This window comes from Drosophila kikkawai, chromosome 3L (genome assembly GCF_030179895.1).
Source record: "Drosophila kikkawai strain 14028-0561.14 chromosome 3L, DkikHiC1v2, whole genome shotgun sequence".
In the NCBI taxonomy this organism is placed as follows: domain Eukaryota; kingdom Metazoa; phylum Arthropoda; class Insecta; order Diptera; family Drosophilidae; genus Drosophila; species Drosophila kikkawai.
This window is the reverse complement of record NC_091730.1, coordinates 7,626,366-7,652,818: the sequence shown is the minus strand read 5'-3', so window position 1 is coordinate 7,652,818 and position 26,453 is coordinate 7,626,366. Positions and strand designations below refer to the sequence as shown.

Below are 26,453 nucleotides of genomic sequence, written 5' to 3'. Positions count from 1 at the left end.
TTCAATTACCACTTTAACACTTCCCAGCATCCGTTTGAGTTTTTAATTTCCTCGTTATTTGTTGTCTAAATTGCTCGAACGACACATCCTAAATATTTGCATATCCATATACACAGATGTGGCAGAGCAAACACAAGTCAGGTAAACACTCTGGAAAGAGTCTTAATTTTAAATATATATATATACTTCGCACTCACCCAATCAGTAGGGATATTGTATCTATGTGAATTCCTTTTCAAACAACAAACAACACGTGTTCAACGTGTCGAATAATTAATTTTTTGACACAACAGCAACTAGATGCAGGAATTATCCCAAAAGTAGCCTTGTAATTGTTAATAAAATCTCTAGGGAGGTAAAAAACTCATTTTGGGGTGACAAAAAGTGTGTTTTTTAATGAATAAAAAGCTTTAATGAGTTGTTTACTATAATTAAAGGAACATTTGAATAATAATACACAGAAAAAATTATCGTGGGTAAATCCAACCATTTCGTGGGTTAAAAGGCAACAACCTAAATCTTGGGTTCCATGGACTGTACGCTGCAGTATAACGACGTAACGCGTTACGTAACATGTACTGCTCTACAGTAAATGGAACCACGATTTTGCGGTTAAAAAGCGCCAAACCACGAAAATAGTGAAATACACTATTTTACTGTAGAAACTGCACCCACTGTTGTGAAAGAATTTTTTATTGAAATCTGTAATTATAGAGCTACAAATGGTTATTAAATTATATAAATTAGTGTATAAATCCTATTAAAAGCCAATTAAACTTACATTTCCTGATCCCCGGCCGAGATTCGAACCCATGTCTCAGAATTCACAGACCGCCCGCTTACCAACTGGGCCACGCAAATACTTACAATACCAAGGGAAAAGCAAAAATATATCTATCTCTCTCTCTCTCTGAGCTAAAAATAGATTTTTTTTTTCGTAAAACCTATTTAAGTGTGACCGAAATCGTTTTTTCAAGAAACGCTTGCATAATACTAGAAGTTTAGAAATATATACCAGAATTATACCAGAAAGTATTTTAGTGGGCAAAGAAGGTTCTGGATTTTAATAAAAAATTTAATAAAATTAAAAAAAATTGTCGATAAAGCTTATAATTTATTTGCTACTTAGCTCGGGAATGCAAAAATACATAGCCGAGACCAAAAAAGAACAAAAAATACATAAAAGTTATTACGAAAAACCTACAGTATTTTCACTGCAGGTGACAGTCACGACAGTTCGCAAAGCCAACAACAAAAAACACACCGAATCTCGTACGTAAGGGTGACTGTAATTGACTGTCATATAAACTGTCGTGCAGTCACCAAATCCAACAACAAAATACATGGACAGTAGGTTTACTGTTATTCAACCAAAAGAAATTGTTCATTTAACCCACCAGAATTTTTTCTGTGTAGGAAACTCTACACTTCAACGAGCAATTAGACACGTTTTTATTTTATTTTTTTTAATTATACAAGACACTCTCCTCTACCTTACTCAACCTCAACTCATCTCCACTCATGAATATAAAAATATATGTGTGTGTATAAATTTGTAATAATTATTAGTTGCCTAGAATTTTGTATTTCTTGTTTTGGAATGCCTTGATCCTGTGACTCTTGTTCCGTTCCATCTTATCTAGCTGCTTGTTATGGTAGAAATTCAATCTGTAATCTGTACTCTTCTCTATTCTATATTCTATAAAAAAAAAAAAAAAAAAAAAAAAAAAAAAAAAAAAAAATAATCTGTAATCTAAAAATTTAAGGCGAAACTCGCTTAACTCTGAATAAATTAACTATCTTGTATTGTTTACTTCCATTCGGATTTATGAATTGTGTTTTAAATCAAACAATTTTAAACATTGGAAACCTCTCTCAATCAAACTCAAACCATCAACTGGACCCAAAAAAATATATATATATCAAACACAACCGACACTCAACTATTGTATGTAACCAAAAAACTGCAAAACTATGAACAAATAATCTTGCGACAACAAATATTGGCGACTATCTGATCTTGCATGAAATCGAAATCAAATAATGAAAACCGAGAAATCTCCTCTACTGTGCGCTACCTTTTGTAATAATCAAGTGTTTGGTACGACCTCGTTTTCCCTGACGGTTGAAGGCATGGGTCCCTATCCGCTGAGCGATAGCACCAATCTCCTGGGTCCCGGATCGAGCAGCTATGGTCCTGGTGGCGGAGTCCTTGGCTCCGTGGCCGGATCTGGTCAGTGCTACACGAACTACGGCACCAATCTGCAAACGCCGCAGCCGGCGAGAAAGTGCCACTACGATGAGGTCGACGACTACAATTTCCGCCGACATTCGGCGCACGGAAGGATGTCATGTAGGTTGACCCAGAGCACTGCTAACTAATAAGCCACCACCACCCAGCTAGTAAGCTAGTAAGACAGCTAATCAGCTAATCAGCCACTGAGCCACCACGCAGCCACTGAAAAAGCCACTCAGCCCATCACGAAAAGCATTTACATGAAAATGCCCATAGAGAGCGAGCTGCGCGGACAAAATGCACCCCAACAAAATGCACCCAAAAGTCGAAACTATAGCAAATATACTATATATCCTAGGCTCAAGCTGATTTTTAAATTTAAAACGAACCACTGACAGTTCGGATCATCGGACGATGAAAGCGTAGCTTATCCTCTTTTCCTTTCGTTCCTTTATAGTACGCAAGTGAAGGGGAAACTGCTGAACTTGGGACCAACTATCAAAAAAAAGTATCAAGCGAAACCGATTGGCTAAGTAAAGAAAAGTCGCACCACTAACTCTCTGAATAACACACAAAATATTTTACAAAAATGTACACCCAACTCACACTCACTCGCTGAAAAGATCAGAAAAAAAAAGTGCCAATAATGCGTCTAAAACGAGACACAAATTAAACTCGAATCACTCTAATCCCATGACATTTTCATTCAAAATCGTTATGAATCATATTACTTTTAAAAGCCAACTAATTACCACAAACACAAACGTTCATTTTCATGCCAATTCAAAATGTTTAACTAGAAATATTCTCTTTGAAATAGAAAGTTGAAGCGAATTGAAATAAAATAAGATGCATTTGTGGTGATAAAAGTAAGATTTGATTACTGATTAAAGACTGTTAGTTTTAATTTAAACTAAAAATTAATTTAAAGCCTGAGAAATCTCTAAAGATAATTCCTAAATTTGTCATTAAATAGTTGTAAATATAAATCATTGCTTACTTTTTTGCCAATTTTATTGCAGACTTTGTTAATAATTTTTAAACAAATTTTTAATTCTCTTATTGCCACTGCAACTGTATCTCTGAAATCGGTCATTAAAAATCCTTCAAATTAAAAAAAGAGAAATATTTCCACAATGAAAATCATTTCAGTAAATTAATTAATCAATCAATCAGACCATCAATCAAGCAGCAGCCCTTTTTCGAGTTCATCAACGCCCTGTGGAGGCCCTGTGTTTTGTGTGCATGGAAAGTTGGATGTTTTTATGGCCGCCAACATAATTATTGCATGCGTATTATTGGCATGGACTTTTTTGCATGCACCATTTTAATTAGTCGTAGTAGTGAAACGCCCAAAAAACCAATACAAAAAAAAAAACAATTAAAAAATAAAACGAAAAAATATATAAAATTAAATACTAACGATCCAGAGGAACCCCAGCAATTTGGCAAACCATATTAATTGCTTCTCTTTTGTGTTCTCGACTTTGGTATATTTTTTGTATTGTGCTTTTATTGCCCACCTCCGCCCAATGCCACCAACAACAACAACAACAACAACATCGTTGACCCACTGCAGCTGCATCCGAGCGATTTTTAGACGGCGGCCGAAGTACACACCAGGGCCGGAGCGCTGCCTCTGCGCCCCATCACCCTCGTCAGCCTCCACCTGTCTGCCCGAGCAGCGGGCCTTGACTGAGGAGCGCCTCGCCTCCTGACTCTGCCAGTGTTCGTTCCACGAGTCGCGCTGAGGAGCACCAGCAGCTGGGCCACCATCAGCAACAGCAGCAGCAGCAGCAACTCCTCCAGCAGCAGCAGCAGCAGCAGGTGCACCACCAGTCCCGTATCCAGTATCCCACGCACGAATACGTACACTGTAGCTATGAGAAGGAAGTCGTATGTGATCAAGCCAATCCCTCGCCAGCACAGCCATTGCAGCCGCCGCCACCACAGATGACGCCACAGCCGCCGGCGCCGTCGTCGCATCACTGCCAGCAACGCAAGCACAGCCACAGCCACAGTCCGCACCACAGTCGCCACACGTCGCCGCATGCCACCACCACCCACCATCAGCCACCGCCAACGCACTCGAATCCCCACCAGCACTCGCACCACAGTCGCCATCGGCGGCGTCGCCAGGGCAGCGGCAGTCTGCCGGGTGCCCATGGCCAGGGAGCCAGTCACTCGGCGGTGCGTCCATCCTCCATGTGCACCAGTCGCCGTCATCGCTCTGTCACGGAGTTGTCCTCGCACGCCTGCCAGGATCCCGCCTGCACGGATCGCGAGGTGCAGGAGATCCTAGTGCGTCGCACCTGCTGCAACACGGCCACCAATAGCTCCTCCCGCACCGAACTCGCCCAATGCTTCGCCGAGGATCTCTACGGCTCCTCTTCGCGCAGACCCAGCAGCTGTTGCACCTCCTCGGACTACTGCTACCAGACGGACTCCACGAGTCTGTATGGGTCGAGGTCCTCGCTGAGTCGCAACAACTCAATAAAGTCCGCCTCCGCCTTGGTGCGAAAGCATCACAGGAGTCAGCGGAGTCTGCTGCCGGAGCACCGGCAGCCCAGTTACACCTCCATTTCGCTGAGGGGCCTCAATGCCAGTCGCCCCAACAGCCAGTTGGGTTCTTTGACCTCGATCTTTGATCGGGCCAAGAACATGGCCCCCGAGCAGGGATCCACGCTGGAGAGGCAGAGCTCCAAGGGGGCCCTGAGCAGCACGGAACTGCCGGAGTATGCCTGCTCGCCTTCACCCATCCGCTGGAGTTTCCTGGCCGATGGCAGGTCACCCACTGAACTAGAAGGAACCCTGGGCAGCGCCGGAGGAGGAGGAGCTGCAGAGAGGGAAGAAGAGGAGAAGCTGGATGCCTGGCAAGTGCCGGAACCAGAGCCCGAGAAGAAGCCCTGCAGGAAGATCACCAGCACCAGTGAAACCTGCTGGAAGAGCTCCACATCCGTTTACGATGAAGGACCCAGCACCTCAGCGGCAGCTGCTCGAAAGCGTCGCGGCAGCAAGGGAAGTCGCGGAAGCAAAGGCAGCGGTAACTACCATTGCGAGTTCGAGGAGGAGGCCACCACCACGGTGATGTTTCACCAGGATGCCGGCGAGGCCTACAACAATTGCTGCAGCAACAATTACAACTACATCCAGTGCAACAGCTACCTGGATCAGGATTTGCAGATTACCAGCGAGGACATCCACCAGTACCTGTCCAAGGGAGATGCCACGGCCAGCGATATCCTGAACAACTCCAAGAACTATCCCTTCCAGCCGAGCAATGCCCTGGAGTTTCAGTACAAGAACAACTTCCAGCAGGGACAGCAGAATGTGGTGAATAACAATACAAACACCACAAATACCGCCTCCAGTGACGCCGCCGAGTGCTTTCAGAGCTACCACAGGGCCAGCTCCAAGGAGACCAATCTCAACCAGAGCTCCACGGAGCAGCTTTCGCCCACTAACATCAATCTGTCAACGAGCTCCAACAACATCAACATAGTGTTTAGCAGCAGCCTGGAGAGGAATGCCAACGAGGTGAAGTTTATCAACAACAGGAGTGGCGGTGGAGGAGGAGCAGCTAGCTCCGAAGTGGGCTGTGAGAGTCACCATACTGGCTACTTGCCCTACACCTATCCCAGCTATGATTACACCAACATGTCCGGCAACTCGCATTTTGACAAGCCGCTGGGCATAGACGAGCTGCCCAAGGAGTTTGCTGGCATGGATTTGGGAGCGGGTGGTGGAGCCTCGACAACCAGCGAGCACTCCTCGTCACTGCCTTCGCCACAGCCGTTGACACACCACCAGCAGCTGCATCACTTTGAGTCCTTTGACGCCGCCTCCGAGCATAATTTGCTGGCGCAGCCACTGTCGCCGGGATCACCGCTTTCGGGTTCCGTGAATCCCGCCGGCGATGACTTTGTGCAGATGCATCATTACCATCACGCTGCCTCCTCGCCGCACTCGCAATCGCAATCGCACTCGCACCATAGCCACGCCCATGGCCACCATGCGCACCATGCCCACTCGCACCACCAGCACAACCACCAGCACACCGCCTACCATGACCTGGCCCTCACCGAGGAGCAGTTCCGGCTGGGCTCGGCCCTCAAGCGGGTGCGCAAGCGAGCACGCAAGTACACCGACTTTCTGCGCAAAAAGTGAGCGATGGGTGGGTTATTAGAGGAGCCTACATCCTGCCCTACATCCTCATCCCCACAGATTCACCCTACTTTGGCCGCAAGTATCTGGTGGTCTCGAAGCGACGATCGCAGAGCCTGGACGAGGACTAGTTGTGTGGCGACTGGAAAAGCAATAGCAGCCGCTTGAGAACCATAATAACATTTAATTACAATTTGTACACTGCCAAAAAAGAAGGATGGAAATTAAGGTTAATTTTGTGCTAAGCCAAAGCTCTGTTGAAAGCGAGGATCACACACATAAGGACAACTAAGAACACTCGAGCACAGTGGGAAGGGTGGGTTTTTTTTAGGTATAGAAAAGGATAAAGGATATTGAAAGTAGGCTTTGGAAAATTTTTATAAATATTTATTTAAAAAAATACAGGTTTACAAATTAAGAAATTCAAGAAATTGTAATTATAATTAAAGTACAAGAGGTAAAACTTTGATTTGAAAAAGTTAAAACAATTTTAAATTCTTTATTTATTAAGGAAAAGGTGTAGCTATGATTTACTCACATTAAAACCAGATTTTCTTTGTTTTGATACAACTAAAATATTATATTTTTCATATTTTTTAAAGTAAATATTTTTAAAAATTTTCCCAAGCTTAATTTTCACATCTTTAATATATTTTCTATACCTAAAAAAAACCCCCTCACCACCAAAGCACAAAAATCTCACCCATACGAATCACATCTACAGCTACAAGATACAAGAGGAAGCAGAACAACGACTATTTTAAATAATGAAAAAAGAATTACTTAAGCTAACAGTGCGTATACATAATAAATACAAGAGATAGGTGCGAGGGGAGAACATTTGTATATTCAACTTATACATTAAGCGAAGGTTTTGAATTTGCATATTTAAATTGACTAAACCCATATACATAGTTAAGAGCCAAGGCAAATGGAAATAATAAAGCACACAAACACACACACCTACTCAAGCCTAGATGATAGTTAAACAAAAAAACAATACAAAAAAACAAACAAAAAAAATTAAAGAAAATGGAAAACAACCAATCTAACATACCAGTTAAAGCTAGCTATAAGGATGGATCAGATCGGAGCGGCGCCACAAGATTTAGAGTTTCAGCAACCGCAACTGCGACTAAGTAATAATAAATAATTAACCATTAATTAACAACAAAAACCAAGGCAAACGACAACAGCAACTGTAGTTTGGCACACACACACAAAAAAGAAGTTTAAAGTTTAAAATTACAAAACAAAAAGAGTTTAGATTACGCTGGAAGGGTGAGAGAGTTTTGTTATCATTTATTTGATATGCGCATATTTTTATGATTGAACGAGTTTCTTCAGGGACTGCTTGCGAATTTTGTAATAAAGCAATAAGCCGTTTTGCTCAAGGATTAAATACGTTTCCGTTTTCTTCCCCCCGCCACAACTCCCTTACAATTTTCTCAACTTCTCGCTCAATTTCGATGGAGAAATCACTTTCAATTTGCTCGGTTTCGTTTCAAGTGAAGTTAACCCCCAACAACTGTCTTCCAATTATACTTTCTAGTCGTCGTCGTCGTCGTATATCTCTGCAGCCTCTCAGTTGCTTTCGAAAGTTCAGAAATTCGAAAAAAAAAAACAGATAATGGATAAATAGATAAAGCCTAAATGTAAACTAAGCACTCCAACTTAATTTAATAGCCGTTGAATCAGACGTACCTTGCGTGAGAACAAAACGAGAAATTTGTACATAACTGCTGTTGATTAATTAATAACCTAATTTACGACTAACTAACTAACTAAATGGGAACTTAATTTGTAGTCTTTAGCCGAGGCGAATCATTATGAATTAGTGAACCGAAAATAATAAATATAAATGCACTGCCAAAAACAAAGGTTTTAAGTAAATGAACAACAAATAGAACGAAGTGGGGGAGCGGACTCCTCCTCCCTCCTCCGCAAACAAACAAATAAAGTTCACATACGAAAAAGTAAAAACTAAAAACCAAAATTGAAAAAAAACAAGAAAACTGCTGTAAATATAAGAATGAATACATATAGAGAAATCATAGACATTTTTTAATGGCACATTAATTAACGAGGAGCATGCAATTTGCAGATTTTTTACATTATATTTTAATGAACTAAGCGAGAAAAAAAAACAATAATGAGTTTAATGAAATGACGAAACCAAAACTGAAAACTGAAAATTAAAAAGCAAAACAAACGAGTTAAATGCCAAGCGGCCGCGCGATTTTGTAACAAAATCAAAAGACAGAATGTTAACATTGCGTAAAGTTAAAAAAAAAAACACAAACACAAAAACATAAACATAAACATAAAAAACAAACGACGAGACACAACAAACAAAAAACAAATAGAAAAAGGCGAAAACTAGAACACGGCACCGGAAACTGAAGCTGAAGCTGAAACGGAAACGGAAAGGACTTTTGGTTGTGAGTTCGATCCGATGGTCATACGTTGTGTGCACTACTTCTAACTGTAAATAACAGATCAGATCCGTAACAATTAGCCGTAAATAACACTCACACACACACACACACAGACACTGACAGAGAGATTATCCAGTAATAGGAAAACAGACTATGGGAAATAGCCAAGCCCAGGCGGCTTTACCTTTTTAACATTTAAAGTTCACGTAGCGAAAGGACACAAAACTTACCCAGATGATACCCTTACCCAGATACTTGGAGTGTAGGGGGAAGATTTGACAACTCGACAAAGGATAATCACATACACTGCAAGAAAACCCCAAAGCCAGCTGCAAGAATTAGCGAGAGATGCCGTTTGACAACACACATATAAATATATAAATATATATAGCAGAATTAACACAATTAACAATTACACATTATCCCCTAGCGGTTATTTGTACAACGTTTTTTTTTACCTACAAGTATTTGTACCTTAGTTTTGTGTGGCTCGGATTGAGCGGCGTTCTAGCATTTGTCATAGCCACATATATAGTTGTGTACATAACTAGTTAAAATTGTGCATACAGAACGGTTATCTTAAGTATATAAATACACGCAAAGGTGAATGTTAGAGAGGCCAGGAACAGAAACAGATACATTTACAGATACAGAAACAGACTTGACACGGACACACCACAATTCTCTGATGCGATCCCAGTTGAAATGGATGGCTGGCAATGCGAAATAATAATTATATTATTAATATACAACAATAAACTTGAACCTAGGTATATGATTCTGAATTTAAATAATTTTTAGTAAATCAGAACGACAAGCAAAGAAACCAAAAGCAAACGGAAGAAGAACGAAAGAAACTCTAAAACACTTGAATGAAATTAAAAGACAACTTATTAAAAATACAACAAAAAAAAATAAAAGAAATTGATGAATTAAGTAAAGTAAATTGCTCAATTTAGCAGAGAGTATAAATAAAGAATTATACGTTAAGTAATAATTTCAAAATAAAACAAGCGTGTGTTTCATTGAAGCGATAGTTATCGATAAAGCGGAAGTCCCTGCTCTGCGCATGTCCTGGCCAAGTGTCAAATTTTAGGTGACAGCTCTCTCTCTCCCTCTAAGCTTCAAGTGTATATACTTTTGGACCAGCGATGGGGTGTGTTAGCGAGATGCAAATTTGCGAAATGAAAACTTTAAACGTTTAAAATGCTGACCGCACTGCGTCGGAAAATTCGGTTCGGTATGCAGCGAACGGTTCTCATTGCGGTCCTGCTGGCGGTGGGCATTTTCAGCTACGCCTTCCTCAACCTCAAGTTCTGCTTCAAGTTAATGTCCCACAGGAGCCTTAACCTTATGGTAAAGTCTCTTTTTTCTTATTAAAGTAAATAGTTTTAATTGCTATAATTTTTAATAATTAGTGCCAGAAATTCGAAAAGCATGAGTACAGCGGCTCTCTTTGCGAGGAACTCTGCGGAGCCCAATCTTCCTTCGACAACTTCCAGTGTCCTTTGAATGATATGAAAACTATACTCTTCACGGCCGAGAAAAACGGTGATATGTATGCGGTGAAGGTAGGTCGGGTTTTGCGGCTTCATGTTGTCATGACTACAATGTAATTTAATCTTCCTTTGTTTATATACCAGCTGGCCCGGCATAATGACGACGAGCTGAGCTGGACCAACAGCAAGGGAGAGTCCATCTATCCAAAGCTAGAAGAGTTCCATGAGATTGTCAAGCTGCATATCATTTTGGCCTATAATGTCACACTGGATGATAATATGGTAAGATAGGAGGAGGGAGTTAAAGGGTTCCTAAGTAATATTTTTAGGATTACAATTTATTTAATACTTATTTCAATTTTTAAACTATTTTATTCCCATTTTAGATCCGCGCTTTGGTCAACCAGGAAATAGCCGATGATAACTCCCAGCAAATGGTCAGTTTCTGGCGGCTCTTCAAGGACAACAACTATATGATGGGCAAACTGTTCGATGAAGAATCCATTTTCCCAGCTGTCCTAGGTTCATGTGGACCCTACTATGCCACTGAGGGATTGCAGATTGTCCAGTCCAATCCCAGTATTATGCAGTATCTGTAAGCAATTTTAATTTCTCTGCATTACTTTCAAATTTATTTATTTCATAAAAACCCCCTATAGAGCCTCCAATCGCTTGCAGCGCCTGAAGCACGCTCTCAACATCATGGAATACATTTTCCGGCTGGATGAAATGAAGCCGGAACCCCTGAAGATGTGCAAGATGCAGGTGAATCGCTTTGGGACCACGCCGGAGCGCCGGCTCAAGTACCAGAGCGCCGAACATGTGTATGTGGAGAGCCAACTGGACAAGAGGCTGTCGCGGGGCGTCAAGTGCCGCACTAGCCAGGACTGCCACTTCCACTCCTGCCGTGGCATGTGCGATGAGGCCAAACACTCCTGCACGCACATCCAGCAGAATAACAACTTCCAGATATTCTGCGAGCACGTCCTCCTCGGCGGCGGCACCTTCCAGCCGGGCCTGCTGAGTGGCGTCCGTCTCTCGAAGGTCCTGCAAAAGCTGGTCAAGATGTGCGTCCAGCCACCTCCTGAGCATCAGGTTCCGGGACGCCAGCAGGCGCCCAATATGCAGCTTGCCCTGCGAGTCTACAATGAGCTGAAGCAGCTGCATCAGGCGGCGGCCACAGCAGCGGGAACCGAGATCACCGACGAGGGACAGGCACAGCGGGGAGGTGCCTAAAGTAAGCGAGGCTCTGGGAACTAGTAGAAGATGTAGAGAGTAGATCAATTGGCGCACAGCAGCTTTGCTCAAAACTGAATAGCATTTTTACTGATAGTCTTAAATTAATTAAAATCCAAATAAAACAGAAAATGCTTTTTATTAACAAAATAAAACTTAATTTTAAGTCTTTTTTGCCTAAGTAAGTGAGATGGAATTTTGTTGCAACAGTGCAATATAGCTTTTTGATCCTCAAATCGTTAAAATTGTCCATTGCCCGATTTCGTATAACAGGTAAACAGAAACAAGGATAGCATGCCGACACTGTTATAAACTGTTATAATTTATTTTATGTAAGTATTCAAATGTGTACGTCTATTTGCCCAAAACATTTCCACAACAACAGTAGGCGACCGAAAACTGTTATAAACTGTTATAAAAACGTTTACTTTTGGGCTTACGTAAAAAAATGTATACGTATGAAGTTAAACAAGAAAGAAAGCTAACTTTGGCCAGCCAAAGTTTGTATACCCTTGCAGGTAAAATATATCATAACTAAGCCAAAAATGCATTAATTTCGATTCGGAAAGCAGTTTTGTGTTAGTTTTATTAATTTAAAAAAACTGCATACCAAATTTAAAATTTTAAGAAATCTAAATTTTTGGCCATTTTTACTAATTTTAATGATGTAACCCCTTATCAAATTTCTCAAAAATGGCCAAAAAATCGATTTCTTCCGGACATGTCTAGAAAGATTCGCATGTTAATGCTGATCAAGAATATATATGGTTTATGGGGTCGGAAATGATTCCTTGACTTAGAAAAATATTATTTTGTATTATAAAATCTGATTTTTTATATTAAAAAACTTCTTGATTTTTTTTAAATTAAAACAAGAAAGGAAGCTAACTTCGGCACGCCGAAGTTTCTATACCCTTGCAGATATTATTTCATTACATTTTACCTACGTATACTTATTATGTTTACAGTTTGACAGTTACAGTTTTGCATTCCCAGCTTTATATTTTATCTACATCTACCGATCGTTTATATGGCAGCTATATGATATAGTTGTCCGATTTTTATAAAATTCGTACCAAAATTCTGAAATAATAAAATAAGACTATATCTCAGAGTAGATGAAAATACGTTGAAAAACAACGAAGTTATAATTTTTTTTCTATTAATTTCCTGATCGTTCCTGTGGGTGCTATATGATATAGTCGTCTGATTTTCATAAAATTTTTACCAAAATTCAGAAATAATATAAAATGGTCATATGTAAAAAATAGTGCACATATGTTGAAAAACAGCTAAGTTATAATTTTTTTTCTAAAAATTTATTGAACATTTGTATGGCAGCTATATGATATAGTCGTCCGATCCGGCCCGTTCCGACATATATAGCAGTGAGAGCATATAGAAGACTATATGCAAAGTTTCATTCAGATAGCTTTAAAACTGAGGGACTAGTTTGCGTAGAAACAGACAGACGGACAGACAGACAGACAGACAGACAGACAGACGGACAGACGGACAGACGGACAGACGGACATGGCTAGATCGACTCGGCTGTTGATGCTGATCAAGAATATATATACTTTATAGGGTCGGAAACGTCTCCTTCACTGCGTTGCAAACTTCTGACTGAAATTATAATACCCTGCAAGGGTATAAATATCACAACTCGGCCAAAAGAGCATTAATTTTAAATCGGAAAACTGTTCTGTGCAAGATTTTCTACAGTTAATAAATCTGCATACTTCATTTTAAAATTTTAAAAAATCAATTTTTTATCAAAATCAAAAATTTTAATGATGTAACCCCTTTTAAAATTTTGCAAAAATGACCAAAAAATCGATTTCTTCCTGACATATCTAGAATGATTCCCCTGTTGATGCTGATCAAGAATATATATACTTTATAGGGTCGGAAACGTCTCCTTCACTGCGTTGCAAACTTCTGACTGAAATTATAATACCCTGCAAGGGTATAAAAATACGCACAAGTGGACTATTATCATATTATAGTGCATCTTTTTGGCTGAATTACATTTATAAAATATACGAAATATGTTTAATATATAACACAATATTATTTAAAGTTGTTACTTTATGAAAAATATGGAAAACAAAAGGTCGAATTCTACATGAACCCAACTCATCTCTTTACATCTACATCAACCCCAATTGACAATACTTGCCTGTATGAAACCCAATTTTACAAGTAAAAACCAAACATCAGGGCTGGAAAACACCTCCCCCTAGCTGACAAGAAGCTGACTGATTCAAAACGACCTCGTTTCCTTTGAGTATGTTAAGTTTATTCAGCTACTTTTCGCTTTATTATTTATTCACTTTGAAAATTGTTAAATTCAGATTACATGCTTTGTTTTTGGTTACATACAATTTGCATATTGATTTCTGGATATATATTTATATTTTTTTTGCTTGCAGCCCGCGTCCGGCCGAATGTTGATCTCGAAGCGGCCATATATTTCCCCGAGGGAAAAGTTGGCCAGCGGCTAATGGCTAATGGCTCTATTCTGTTCGCTTACTTGGCTAAAACACAGATTAACACGTTTGTTTGTTGTTTACTTCATGTCACATTATGTAGTATATGTAAGTATATATTTATATTTATATTTAGTTAGATTAGATTAATTAAGATAAACTAAAACACACATTTCAATTACACCACAATTATCTAGAATTTCGACGGGGATTCAAGTACAACAATTAATTAATCGGTAAGTGCCGTATATATTATGTATGTAAATGTAATCGAAAAGAATATAGATTCAGATTCAGATTCAGTATGTTACATGTTGTTTGTGTGAGTTGATTAGCTCTATTTTAGTGCAAAAATGTAGAAAATGTTGCTTGTGGCTTAGTTCTCTTCTCACTGTGCGCTTGCTTGTCCTCCGATCCGATCCGTTGCGATCCTTTAACATTTAATTACGAATTATGCTTGTTTGCCGGAGGTTCGTTTCACAAATTTGTTGTAAAAAAATACATTTCATGCTCGCTTCCTACACATTTAGCTATGCTAAATCATTATTGTTATTCATCTTTGCCTTGATATATATTCAAATTGCATTCATGTTCCAGACTGTAAAGTGTTAAGAGTGGGTGCTGCTTTCAAAGAGAGAGACTGAGACTGAGACAAGATTCAAGAGTATATTCTGTGTGTGTGTGAACAACCGCTTAGTAACTTCCGTCTCGTGCTTTTTACATTTTAATTTTCTTTTTTTGAATCATCAAATCCTGGTCCAGTTAAGTTACTTTGCTTAAGGGAAACACGCATTAATATCTGACTGACTGACTGACTGACTTATCATCGTATGCTACACTATACATTATCCTTACTGCCTCCTTTGTCCTGCTTACCAACTAACAATAACGCACAGACGACACCAAGGGGAGAAATATGCTTCGAAAAATCAGCTTGGCTTAGTTGTTATCTTTGTTTTTTTTTTAAGGTATTGGGGTTCCATTTCTTACAAGCTATTTATGAGAAAAGTAACTGAAAAAAAGGAAAACAAAATGAAATTACAACTGAGCAAGCTCTTGTTTTTTTATTACTTTTTTTGGGCTTTAATTAAAATTAAAATTAAGAGGATAGACTTATCGTGTTTCTGGTTTTTGATTACGTTTAAAGCTTACATAGTTTATTTTGTAAAACATAAAGTACAAAGACGTTGATTTGCATTGCATTCATAAAAACTAAAGTTACGCTTAAATTATTTCACGAAGTTGCACGAATCTCGGCTTAAATTATGATTAACATTTAGCAGTTTAACTAAAACTAGTTACCGAACTAAGGCTAGAATAGTTGTATACCCCTTACTCTGCGTTTACGAAACGAAAAATGTGAATTGCTTGTTTGATTCTGAGTAAGTTTGCGGCTGCCGTTCGTAATTGAATTAATCTGATATTAAATGAAAGTAAAAGTAACAGCAAGAAAGTCTCTAAATTAAGTTAAAAATGCACACAATGTAGTTGGTATTCTTGAGCATATAATACTTGGGCGTTTCATATACACATAAAACCGGAAACGGAAACGAAAACAAACAGAAAAGAGAAACAAAACTAATACAGAACGGAAACGGCTCAAACTAGGTACTTAAATGTAGGCTCAACGCAGGTTTTATATCGAAATAAATAAATTACAATTACAAGTAACATACAAATTAGGATTGAGTGTGTGTGTATGTGTTTGTGGGTGTGTGCAGTGTTTGTGTTGTGAGGCGCAAAAACGAAGAGTAAACAGACGCACAGACGGAAAACGAGTGCGAGGCAAATGCTCAACACTTTTGCCCCAAAAACACATTACAATATCATATATTTTCTCATACTTTCGTTTGTTTGTTGTTCTTGCTTGATTTTGCTTCTTGCTTTTCTCTTTTTGCTTTTGCATTTGGAATTTGGAATTCTTCCCTAGAACGCGCGCGTTGTCGTCGTTCACTTGTTTTTGGTAGACAGGGGATTGGAGAGCATAAAGATGAGGTCGTTCTGCTGCTGCAGGATCTTATTCAGCATATCCCGCCAGCCCGCATAGCTCTCCTGCGTCGCTGCCTGGCAGATCATTGTGACCTCTGGTATTTTGTTGGGGTCCGTTGACTTGATCTGAAAGCGGCAATCGCCCAATTCCTTCATTTGCATGTGATTGAGCTGCGAGAAAAGAGATATTCAACATTCATTATCTTAATAAATAAAAAGGGTACCATTTTCCCTCACCTGTATGTGCGATCTGTATTTGAATGTGGGGCTGGAGTACTGATTCTTTGCCTTCTCAATGTCCGCAAAGATAATGATCTGCTGGAAGAGGAACACTTGCAGCTCACGCTGCTTCTGTCCCGCATCCACCACACAGTTCATGGGTCCCTGCATCAGCAGGCTACCTTGGGCGGTGATCTCTCCATCAAAGTCTTGAAGACTGCGCAGCACCACCATCATGTCGTTGACCGTCTTTACAACCACCTTCATTTGCTGGTAGGCCTCTTGCAGCATGGGCACCTCCTTGTAAAGGCCAGCACCCTCGGTGGCCTTGATGATCTCCTTGATGAGCAGCTCGTATTTGGTGATGCGCTGAACGGGCTTGATGATTAGGTTGCTCAGCTGAAAATACAAAAGTTTGTAGAATTAAATTAATATTTTCTTCTGGCTTATAATCCATAATTCAAACTTACATCCAGGCGATGTCCCAGCTTCTGGCGTATGCAATCAAAATACTGATAATGGGCGCTGACTATATATTCGGACAGTGGCTTATTACTGCAATAGGTGTAGTACAGGGCGAATTTGGTGGCTGAGCGCTTGATCAGCGGTCCCAAATCCGCTGGTGACTTTTGGCAGTTGCGCAGGGCCCTCAGAAAGAAGCTGGGAATAAAAGAAAAATTAAAAAAAAAAATTAATAATAAAGTTGCTGTTAATATTACATTCAAACTTACTCCCTGTGCCACTCGTAAATGTCTTTGATGTTGTTGAAGACCAACTTCATTTTGCCGCCCTTTAAATCCTCGGGCATGGGAATATCACTGTTCGTGTTGTTGATCTCTGACATGTAACTGGAGAAGAGGAAAACCAAAATAAAATAAATCTATAGTTACCTTAAAAACCTTATAAAAGTGGTCTTACCCATTGACAATCTCATGCAGATCCTGTACATACGACTCCTCCGTGGACACTAACTCCGCAAAGACACACTGCCTTTTCTTCAGAGCCGCAGCTTTGTCTGGGACAGCACTGTGACTCTATGATATAAATAATATAAAATAAATAAATATATAAAATTTAACCGCTACAAAACTCACCTCTTCATGGTTGTTGTCATGAGAGCGACCGTGGCCATTGGTGCTGGCATTTTCCGCTCCTCCACTGCCATCCACACGACTATTAGACTCGTGTTGTTCCTGTTTTAAAGTGAAAGGGAGGAAAAGGGTTAGTGGGCTCTCTCTCGGTCTTGGCCAGGACCAAAAGCACTCACCGTTGTCGTCTTGACAATTTCCTCAATTTCCGATAGTGGATTGCCGTCCATTTTGCCAGTGCTGGCCTGCAAGGACACACAAAAGGGGGGGAAAAGGAAATTCAATGATGGTCGGGTCAAATACATAATGAGAAAGTTGCATCCTCTGGGCAGCACCGATTATTGCATTATCCCCTCGTGCAGGCGGCTAATTGAAAAAGTTTCTCCCCCCGCTGGAAAATGAATTGCCATTGCTCTCCTGCAACTTGATTCAATATCTCTCCCGCCTAAGCCTAACAATCTATATTCCCAACTAATGAAAATGGCCAGAAAATTGAATAAACGATGAATTCAATCAGTACGAGAATACAAATACGAGTTGAGTGTGTGCTTTTATCATTTTGTGGCAATTTTCAAAATAAATATGTATATTCTAGACGGTTGGTTGCATGTTCAGCGCGTATATTATTGAATCACTCGCTTATTTTCGTTTCCCACTCTCGGGCACCGCAATTAATTTCAGTTATTTTCGCTATTTTCGTTGCCGTTGCATAAATAACAAACTTAACCAAACGCAAACACAAGCCACAAAAGCCACATTCGCACGCATACGCGAGAGACTCTTGTTGATTTTACTAAATTTATAACATAAATTTGCTTTAGTTAATGGTGAAAAGTTTGCCCCCAAGCCAGTAGATAGTAGATAACATTGTATAACTAGAAGCGATTCGAACTGTGTGTTTCTTGGGCAAAACTTTCCATTACTTTATAAGGGTGTACACTTGAAAAAAGGCAGTGAAGGTGTTTCATATTAAAGATATATAATTTCTCCTTAGTTATAGGAAGAAGTATTGGTATTTGAACATTGTTTTAAAGCAGAAAAGTTTATTTTCAAGACATTAATAATAATTTATTGATCCAAATTTACCAAGTTCTTGCCAGTATTATTAAAAAATGTTTAAAAATCGTCTTTCAAAAATAATAATCTATTATTGATTAAAAATGCTTTATAGGTAGAAAATCTTATTTTCCAGATAAAATGCCTGAAATACTTGCAAGTTATTTAAAAAATTGTTAAATATAATACATTAAATAGTGCAAATTGTTGTAATTTAATTTTTATCTCATAAAATTAATAAGAAAACTTAGTTCGGGTAGCTAAAATTTGTATTCTTTGCAGTATACCATATGACCATGGCATCAAATCAAAAATCGATCATAACTTAGCCAAAATAACATCAAATTCAATTCGGAAAGCTTTTTTAAGTTAGTTTTTAATAGGCAAATAAATCTGCATACAGAATTTAAAAAATTTTAAAAATCGAAATTTTTCGACAATTTTAATGATGTAACTAACCCCTTATCGAATTTTGAGATTTTGAAAAATTTTCGAAATTTTTGTTTTTTAGCGAAACATAGCTGGATCAATTTGGCTTTTGATTCTGATCAAGAATATATATGATTTAAGGGGTCGGAAATGGCTCCCTTACCGTTTAGCAAGCTTCTGACTAAAAATATGATGTATATCTTTATACATTTATTAAATATTATATTAAAAATATTACTTTATATCTCTAACTTAACTCTCTTAAACTAACAACACTAAACACACATCAAAAATGTCTAAAAACGATTAAAAGTTCCTTTTTTAATTCCAGAAAATTCGTAGCTGTTCAATTTCCACCTTAGATTCACGATTCACAGGGCGCAATTTATACACAAATATATATACATTTTTCTTTTCTTTTTTTTTGCGCGATAAGATTAAGTACGGTCAGCTGTTTGGGCTTGGCGAAATTTTTAGAATTTGTCATCGGAATGGGAATCGAAGAGGTTGATAATAACAAAAGGGATTCTTGCACACGCTATATTACAACACGAAGCAATGCAGCTTACAAATAAACGGAAAAAGCAGCTCATGGCACGTGTTGCTTAAAATTCCCAGCGCACAGTGGATGTTTTCTTTGCTTTATTTGTTGTTGTTGTATTTCCCTTTTCCTTTTATAGGAAACTGTCTTTCAAAAACGAATTAAATGCGGCCTTTATAAGGACTTTGCGACGGCGACGCATTTTGGCAATGCGAAACCGACAAACCGAGAATCTCGAGAGGCGAAAAGCGAAACGCGACTGAGCGCCGAGCGTTGAGCAAAGCGACTGGCTGACGAGCCTAATAGTTTCGCCTGTTGCCCAGCATGTTTTACATATGTAGGCAGTCAGCCAGGCACCCTTCTTGCCCCACCCACTTCTATACACCCTCCCTACCCAAAATAAAACAACAAACCCACCCACCCATGGGAGAGTGCTTCCTCCTTGCCCCCTTGCGACATCGAAAAGAAACTCTCAATCAACGCTTCGCCAACAATTTCGTCGCAGTCACTTGAGGAAAAGCGTTGAAATAATTGTATGGCACACATATAGTATCGAATGAGCGAAAGCTAAACAGAGAGATATGGCGATGATATAGGCAAAGACCTAGAGAGTAGGCCCCCGGGAGAGGTATCAGGCTGAGGGAGCCCTCTTTGTATTCCCCGTGTGTAGCTTTGCTTTGCAATGCTGTTGTTGTTGTTGCTATAAATTCTTAAATACATAAATTAATTCGCATTTTGCGGTAGCGAAAATGTTCTCGAAGAAGCTAGCGAATCGACAAGGAAATACCTCCGGATATATTATTCTGCAAATTATATGTGAAACATAAATTTTAAAGGGAACTTTTGTGGGAAAGAAGATTGAGATTTTTCAGGGTTTTTAAAGAATTTGATTATAAATTTGGGACTTTAGCAGAAGCTAAAGAAAAAGTTTAAAGATTGTACTTATAATTTATTGTGTTTTTGGTAAAAAAAATTGTTTGCAATTGTTTTTGAAAAGGTTAATGTTTCCTGATTTTATCATTATAATTATCCTATAAAAATATCAATTTATATAGATCGAAAGAGCTTATTTAATCAATTTAATGAAATGAGTATAGAGCAAACTAGAAGGCAAACTTTGGCTTTAAAAAGTTACGTTTTTTCTATTGTTTTTACTTCGATTCCTTTTTTCTTAGCCATATGCAAATGTTAAAGATTATACCAAAATGTAGCAAATATTGATAAAACACTAAAGCTCATATAGAACAAATATTATTCATAGAACAAAAAGAGTCACCTAAGGCTTCCTAACAACTGACCTACTTTAAAGTACGGGCTAATTGCTGGGGATTCCTCATACTCTAGATTTCTTTTGCACAAAGGAAGTCTGATATCAGAGGACAATGAGTTTTACATTAGAATTTCATCAGCGGACGGCTACAAAAAAAAAAAGTAAAATAAAAACAGCGACTAAAAGGAACGGCAATAAAAACAACAAGTGAAGGAAAGAACAATAAAAAAAGCGAAGTAAAACAAAAACATCTAAAAGGAACAACAGTCCAGCCACGTACCCACGCAATGACGTACACACGTCTAAGTGGTGTGACATTTAATTAGCCTGTTCGAAAACAGGAGGGGGTGGTGGGGACTTGCAGCAACTGATGTCACACAAATATACAAACAGTACATATACATACATATATAGTATATAGACCACTCACAAAGGGCGCGAAATTCGACAAGGAGAACTATTAAAAATTAATGACAATGCAAATAGGCGGGCTAAACAAAGGTGGCTCAAGGAATAAGGCCAAGACCCCAATGCCAACTGTGCCAAAAAGTTAAGGCGACAAAAAACAAAAAGAGAGATACAGCAGAACGGTAACCTAACTGGGTTAAGAACTTCGCACCCAGGCAAAAAAAAAAAATACAGAGTATAGAATTTGCAAACAGGAAAAAATACAATTAAATGTTGACGCATCAAGGCAAAACAACTTGCACACAAGGCAGCCGAAAATTTACATGGCTAGCGAATTTGGCTAATAAGCCATCATCGCCATCATCATCATCAGCAGCGTCGTCTTCGTCGTCGTCGTTTGAATAGAGAATATAGAGAACTCGGTACGGACCAGACCAGACCAGACCAGACGACATTCAATTTATTGACGGACAAAGTGGCCATAGCGATGGCGACGCTCTGGCGACGGACACCACATCGCACATCGCTCGGAATATGGATGCGAGACAACTGAATTAGGGAGCTCTCCAAACAGCGTCGAACCGAAACAAATCATTAATCAAATTGAAGGGGGGAGCCACCCAGGCAAACTTTAAAGCCACTAAATAAGAGGAGAGTGTGGGAATTTGCACTTTAAAAATATGCAGAAATTGGGAAAAGGGGAAAATGTAGAGAGCACTTTTAAAGAATATTTCTAAATATTTTTAAATGAAATAAAACTATCAGATTTTTAGAGAAGAGTATAAGAAACAATTAAAGACTTTTATAAACAGTTTTCAAGTGAATTCTTATTAGTGTTTATATCTAAGAATTTTAAAAAGTGCACAGCAGCCTGATTATGCCATGAATTTCTATAATCAGGCAGAGAAAGAAGAGAAAATTAAAAAGGGAAAGGACTGTTTTGTCATATTTAATGCCAGAGCATTTTATTCAAATTAGAAAAATAGAGACAAAGATGGTAGAGAGAGGGGAAACTAAAAGTGGCTTTGTTCTAGCTAGTGAGTCCTGCCTCCTCTTCTTGTTTAAATATTACCATTTCAGCCAGGCACTTTTGATTGGCAGTAAAGCATCTGAAAATATTCCTACAATTTAATGGAAATTTCCTTGAATTAAATGTTTACTGATACTTTACAAATTAAAAGGAAATTTATAGAATTTAAATTCTAATGTCATTTCATTTTAAAAGTCTTATTTAGCTAATTTGTTTTTAGCTCTATGACTTAATCCCCATGCGTACGACTATCTATCAACTTTAATGGGCAAATTCAAGCTCGATTTTCTTTGCTTAATTTATTGCCAAGCACCCACTGCATCGAATTCTGCATAATTTAAGGCCAAAACATTCCCAAGCACATGAATCAGCGCCAGCCAGACTCATTGCCCGTGTATCCTTTCCCTGTAATTTGCTCTCAAAAGTACCAATCGAGTGGAAGTCCCAACGCCCCCTACCCACACACTCACGTCACAATCATCCGACAAAGTCTACGGCTAATTTGACTGTCGAAATTTATGCGTCGTATCTGCGAGTGCGAGTATCTTAGTATCTGTATCTCTCTGCGCTGCGGTCTGTTCTGTTCTGCCTCGGAATCTCTCCTGCTCCGTGGGTAAACAAAATAAAGTGGCGCATTTATGGCAAAGGTGGCTGGCCCCGGAGTACAAAAAGGAGGATCCCACACCAAAAATTGAGCAGAATGTGTGTGTGTGTGTGAGTGTGTGAGTGATGCTATGCTCTCTAATTGAGCAGAGCCCGTGCTCGGATTGCCGATGACGTCGATGAAGAAGAGTCGGTCGGGCCAAAGTCACAATAAACCGCTTTGATTTGTGTGGGAAACACATATTAGAGGAGCTAGCTGCGTGCTAAGCAAACAAACTTGGGCCATGCCGAGTGGGTGGCGACGGATTTGGGCGAGGGGCCACTGGGAATATCATTCACGGTAGGGTGGTTCGAGTTTTGTAATGATAAAATAATTAGAGTAGAACATATTTTAGATCATTCTTTGAGTCTTTAAATCTAATTTTAGGAAATTGTGTAGTAAAATCTTTAAAGATATTTAGAACATTTTCTGAATAATATTTTAAAAGCTATAAATTTAGTAAATTTTTAATATTTAAAAAACAAAGTAGAAGAGTAGATATTTTTCCAATACCAAAATATATTTAAAACATCTTTAAGAAGTTAAAAAACCTTATAAAATTATAAATTAACTTCTTTTAGCCAAAGCCAAATGTGCCTTAAATGCGCCACTTTTATGATTTTTACCCTAAAAACAGAAAAATTCATTCCACAAATTCTTTAAAATTATTTTTCAACCTAAGCTTCTTATAAAATCTTTCTTCAGAAATTTCTAGTTTTCAAAATTTTCAACTTTGCTCCACTAAAAAAATTCTGATTTGCTGTTCTAAAAGACCCACCCTTCTTTAACTCCTTTGGGAAATCTTTACAAATCCATGACGGACTTGGAAACTCACCAAATTGGCCGAACTCTCCTTGGCATCCTTAGTAAATGCGGGCGGTCCATTGGCAATCAGGTGCGGCTCCTGGATGGGCTTCATGGGCGGCGGCAGCTCCAGTCCAGCCTCCTCATCCGGCTCATAGTCCCCGGCTCCGACGTTACTTGAGGGGAATTGCGAGGACGGCACCACGGTGGCGGGGCTGCCACCTGGCTGATGCTGCTCGGCCAGCTCCTCGGCATGCTTTTGCGGTGTCTGAGGGGATGGGGGAAAACATCAAATGTTATAAATAAACGCTCACGCTCGTTAAACGCGAGTGGCACCACACACACACGCAGCACACACTCGACGCTACTCACTCTGATGTTCTTCTCCGAGGGCTTCTTCACCAGCGGCGCCTTGCTGTTGTTGGGCTGCTGTTGCTTGCGATTGATCAGCGGCAGCCAGTTGCGCCTGCAAAGGAAACAAAAAAAAAAAATCGACAGTTAAATGACAGTTGGCAGTGATACTTTCTCGAGATTCTACAGGAACTTGCGAATGGTGGTTCTGGTGTGCACGAATTCCTCCATCTCGTCACGCCAGCGTCATGATAAATAAAAGTGAAATAAAGCGAAGTGCTCGATGGCTGTCCAGCTGCGTGGCCAACATCAGACTGTCGCCAGCATCGGCTGCTAACTTGGCCAACCAACCGCCGCCTGCTGTTCGAGTGTCGCCGTTTGCACAGTGTGTCGAAATTTATTCGCCTCCCCAAAACCCAAACCCCATTTCCCCCCTTTTTGATTTTCCTCTTTTCAATCGTTTTATGATTCTACAATTTTAAAGCCAAATTTCCGCTTATTTCGTTTTCATTCCGCTTTTTATGCCTCAAGTTTTTTACCGCATTTGCCGTAAAAAGAAAGGAAAGTATACTTATATTTATTCCTTTCAACGCTCCTTTGATTAATTTGCAGGCAGAGCAAAGTTTATGGGTCAAGTTTCGACTTTTTGTGATGTCATTAATCAGCAGCTGGCTCGGCTTTCAAGGGGAGGTTGGGAAAATCGAGGACTAAGTGAACATTTTGTGGTCAGTGAAAATGCAGTGCACAAACCGCAGAAACCACCGTCAGGCAGCTTTGTTTAAATATGCCATGCATAAAATATTAATTAAGCTTAATTAATCGGCAAACTAGACCCTTAAAACGCTTCGAAAATCGATTTCAATTAAACAAAACACAAAAAGAGCGGAGAGTAAGTCATCTGTGGGAGTGAAGTGGAGGACCCAATGGCATGTAACATAATTCAAAGTAAAAATAAACATTGACACAGACAACGACCACAGGCAGGGACGCGCTTTTCGAGGCTACTGCAGGATGGAAGCGAGGACTACGACTAGGACTAGGACTGGTCAGCCAAATTAAACGAGACTGGCTCAGTTCCAGGAATTGTATTTAATTTATTATGAGCTTGTTCACGTTCAAAATTCATTTGGCTGATGTAATGTTTTGGGCAAATAACCAAAGTGTCTTTTTTAGCGTGTGTTTGTGTGTGTGTGTGTGTGCGCATTAATGGGGTCGCCGCAAAGTATGCAACAAAGGCTAGCCGGTAATTTTTGCAGTTTCCGTATCCTGTTGTCCGAATACAATAGTTTGCACGGTGACAAATAATAGTTAGGTACTGTACTTGAATGTCTGTCTGTACTTGAATTTATATTAATAAAAAATATTTAAAATTTAAATTTGGAAATATTACAGATTTTAAAACAACTTTAGGGACTTTTTAAAATTATTTGTTCAAAATGAAAAGCTGAGCTAAGCTTCTGGCCTACAAAAATCAAAGAAAATTGCTCTAAAAATTATTTAAAAAAACTATTAAACATTGACTTTTTGTTTTAAGAATTATATCTTCATAGTTTAAGAATAATTTGTAATATACAACTTTTAATCTACACAAAAAGTAATTGCATATAAAGGCTAGACAATTAAAGAAATATTTTTTATATAATAAACTACTTTATCTATGTATTTTAATATATATAAAATATTTCTATTGGTTTAAAATATCTAAAAAATATCTAAATTACTATACATTCTCCCAGTGCCTCCCATATCTCTCTCTATCTTTCCTGGTTCAATACCAATACCAATGAAAGGCCCTAGTCCTTTTAGTTCATTGGACTTGGCCAGCACACGCTGCTAAGCAGGGACACCACACTTCCCCTTACCTAATCCGTTGCCTAAGTCCGCTCCTGCCCTGCCCTACCCCGAATCCCTTTGCATATGTCCGGGACAAACACACGCGCATATTGACACAGTGCTTGAGACAAAGAGTCCTGACCAAAGTGACAGCCGGGGAAGTGATGGAAGTGGAACTGGAAGTGGCGGGTGACTCGAACAATAATCTATATTCATGTTCGGCAGGAGGACTAAGGAGCGAAGAACGAAGAGGAACTACCATCACTTAATGCTCACTCGAGTGAGCCAGCAGCAAACAAAGAGCCCAATTAGTGGGCAAATATTGAAAGTGTTGTTGTGCAATTTTCACTGGGGAACAAGAAGAAACGAAAAGGAAAAAAACGAGTACAAAATAGTTCCCAGGAGAACTTGCTGGGTATTTTCCCTAAGGCTAAAGCCAAAAGCGATAAGATTCTTAAAAAAAAATAATGAAAATAAAAAGTAAATACTACATATTTCGCCTGAATGTGTAATTTATAGATATTCCGCATTATCAAAACAAATCAGAAATCAATCAGAGAGCCACAATGCCGCTCTCTCCCTCTCTGTCTCTATCGACGTTTCTTTATATTTTGCGGTCCCACATTGCGTATGATTAATACGCATGGCCGCCTGTTATCGTTCAACTTCTTCCTGGGTCTGGCTTTATCTTTCATATTCACAACTAATGACGAAATGCTGACTAAGA

General features: G+C 39.2%; 4 protein-coding genes across 8 annotated transcripts in view; 3 read left to right on the top strand and 1 right to left on the bottom strand.

Moving 5' to 3' along the window:
- The window catches only part of LOC108071519 (glucose transporter type 1-like), a 95,493-nt gene extending 87,940 nt beyond the window's left edge, over positions 1-7,553 (top strand). Inside the window, 1 exon segment of the mRNA XM_070285249.1 lies at positions 3,816-7,553. Coding sequence (XP_070141350.1) covers positions 3,816-6,403 — 2,588 coding nt within the window. The 3' untranslated portion in view covers positions 6,404-7,553.
- LOC108071522 (glucose transporter type 1-like) lies at positions 1,353-3,076 on the top strand. Its single transcript, XM_070285251.1, has one exon. The coding sequence runs from the start codon at positions 2,044-2,046 to the stop codon at positions 2,380-2,382; it is 339 nt and encodes a 112-aa protein (XP_070141352.1). The 5' UTR covers positions 1,353-2,043; the 3' UTR covers positions 2,383-3,076.
- A 2,320-nt stretch (positions 7,554-9,873) lies between the features above and the next one.
- Positions 9,874-11,657, top strand: aln (divergent protein kinase domain 1C). Its single transcript, XM_017162290.3, has 5 exons — positions 9,874-10,194; positions 10,257-10,409; positions 10,482-10,619; positions 10,724-10,932; positions 10,997-11,657. Exons 1-5 carry the CDS (start codon positions 10,045-10,047, stop codon positions 11,571-11,573), a joined length of 1,227 nt encoding a protein of 408 aa, XP_017017779.1. The 5' UTR covers positions 9,874-10,044; the 3' UTR covers positions 11,574-11,657.
- A 3,446-nt stretch (positions 11,658-15,103) lies between these two features.
- Positions 15,104-26,453, bottom strand: part of trio (trio Rho guanine nucleotide exchange factor) — a 46,544-nt gene continuing 35,194 nt past the window's right edge. For 3 of the 5 annotated variants that reach the window (XM_017162283.2, XM_017162286.3, XM_017162284.3), the window contains 9 exons: positions 23,915-24,008; positions 23,574-23,810; positions 17,541-17,606; positions 17,368-17,466; positions 17,192-17,307; positions 17,005-17,121; positions 16,744-16,933; positions 16,292-16,672; positions 15,104-16,225 (listed from right to left, as the gene is read on the bottom strand). In XM_017162283.2, the coding sequence (XP_017017772.1) occupies positions 16,016-16,225; positions 16,292-16,672; positions 16,744-16,933; positions 17,005-17,121; positions 17,192-17,307; positions 17,368-17,466; positions 17,541-17,606; positions 23,574-23,810; positions 23,915-24,008 (1,510 nt within the window). In that variant the 3' untranslated portion in view covers positions 15,104-16,015. Of the gene's footprint in view, positions 16,226-16,291; positions 16,673-16,743; positions 16,934-17,004; positions 17,122-17,191; positions 17,308-17,367; positions 17,467-17,540; positions 17,607-19,415; positions 19,661-23,573; positions 23,811-23,914; positions 24,009-24,080; positions 24,170-26,453 lie in introns of those variants that run through there. The other 2 variants (XM_070285248.1, XM_017162285.3) reach the window with 2 other exon arrangements.

What these genes read in the sequence shown, in the direction of transcription:
- aln (XM_017162290.3), top strand. Translation starts at nt 10,045, where the DNA reads ATGCTGACCGCACTGCGTCGGAAAATTCGGTTCGGTATGCAGCGAACG. An exon ending in GTGATATGTATGCGGTGAAG is followed by an intron (nt 10,410 to 10,481) that starts GTAGGTCGGGTT and finishes TTTATATACCAG; the next exon opens with CTGGCCCGGCATAATGACGA. An exon ending in TCACACTGGATGATAATATG is followed by an intron (nt 10,620 to 10,723) that starts GTAAGATAGGAG and finishes TTCCCATTTTAG; the next exon opens with ATCCGCGCTTTGGTCAACCA.
- LOC108071522 (XM_070285251.1), top strand. Translation starts at nt 2,044, where the DNA reads ATGAAAACCGAGAAATCTCCTCTACTGTGCGCTACCTTTTGTAATAAT.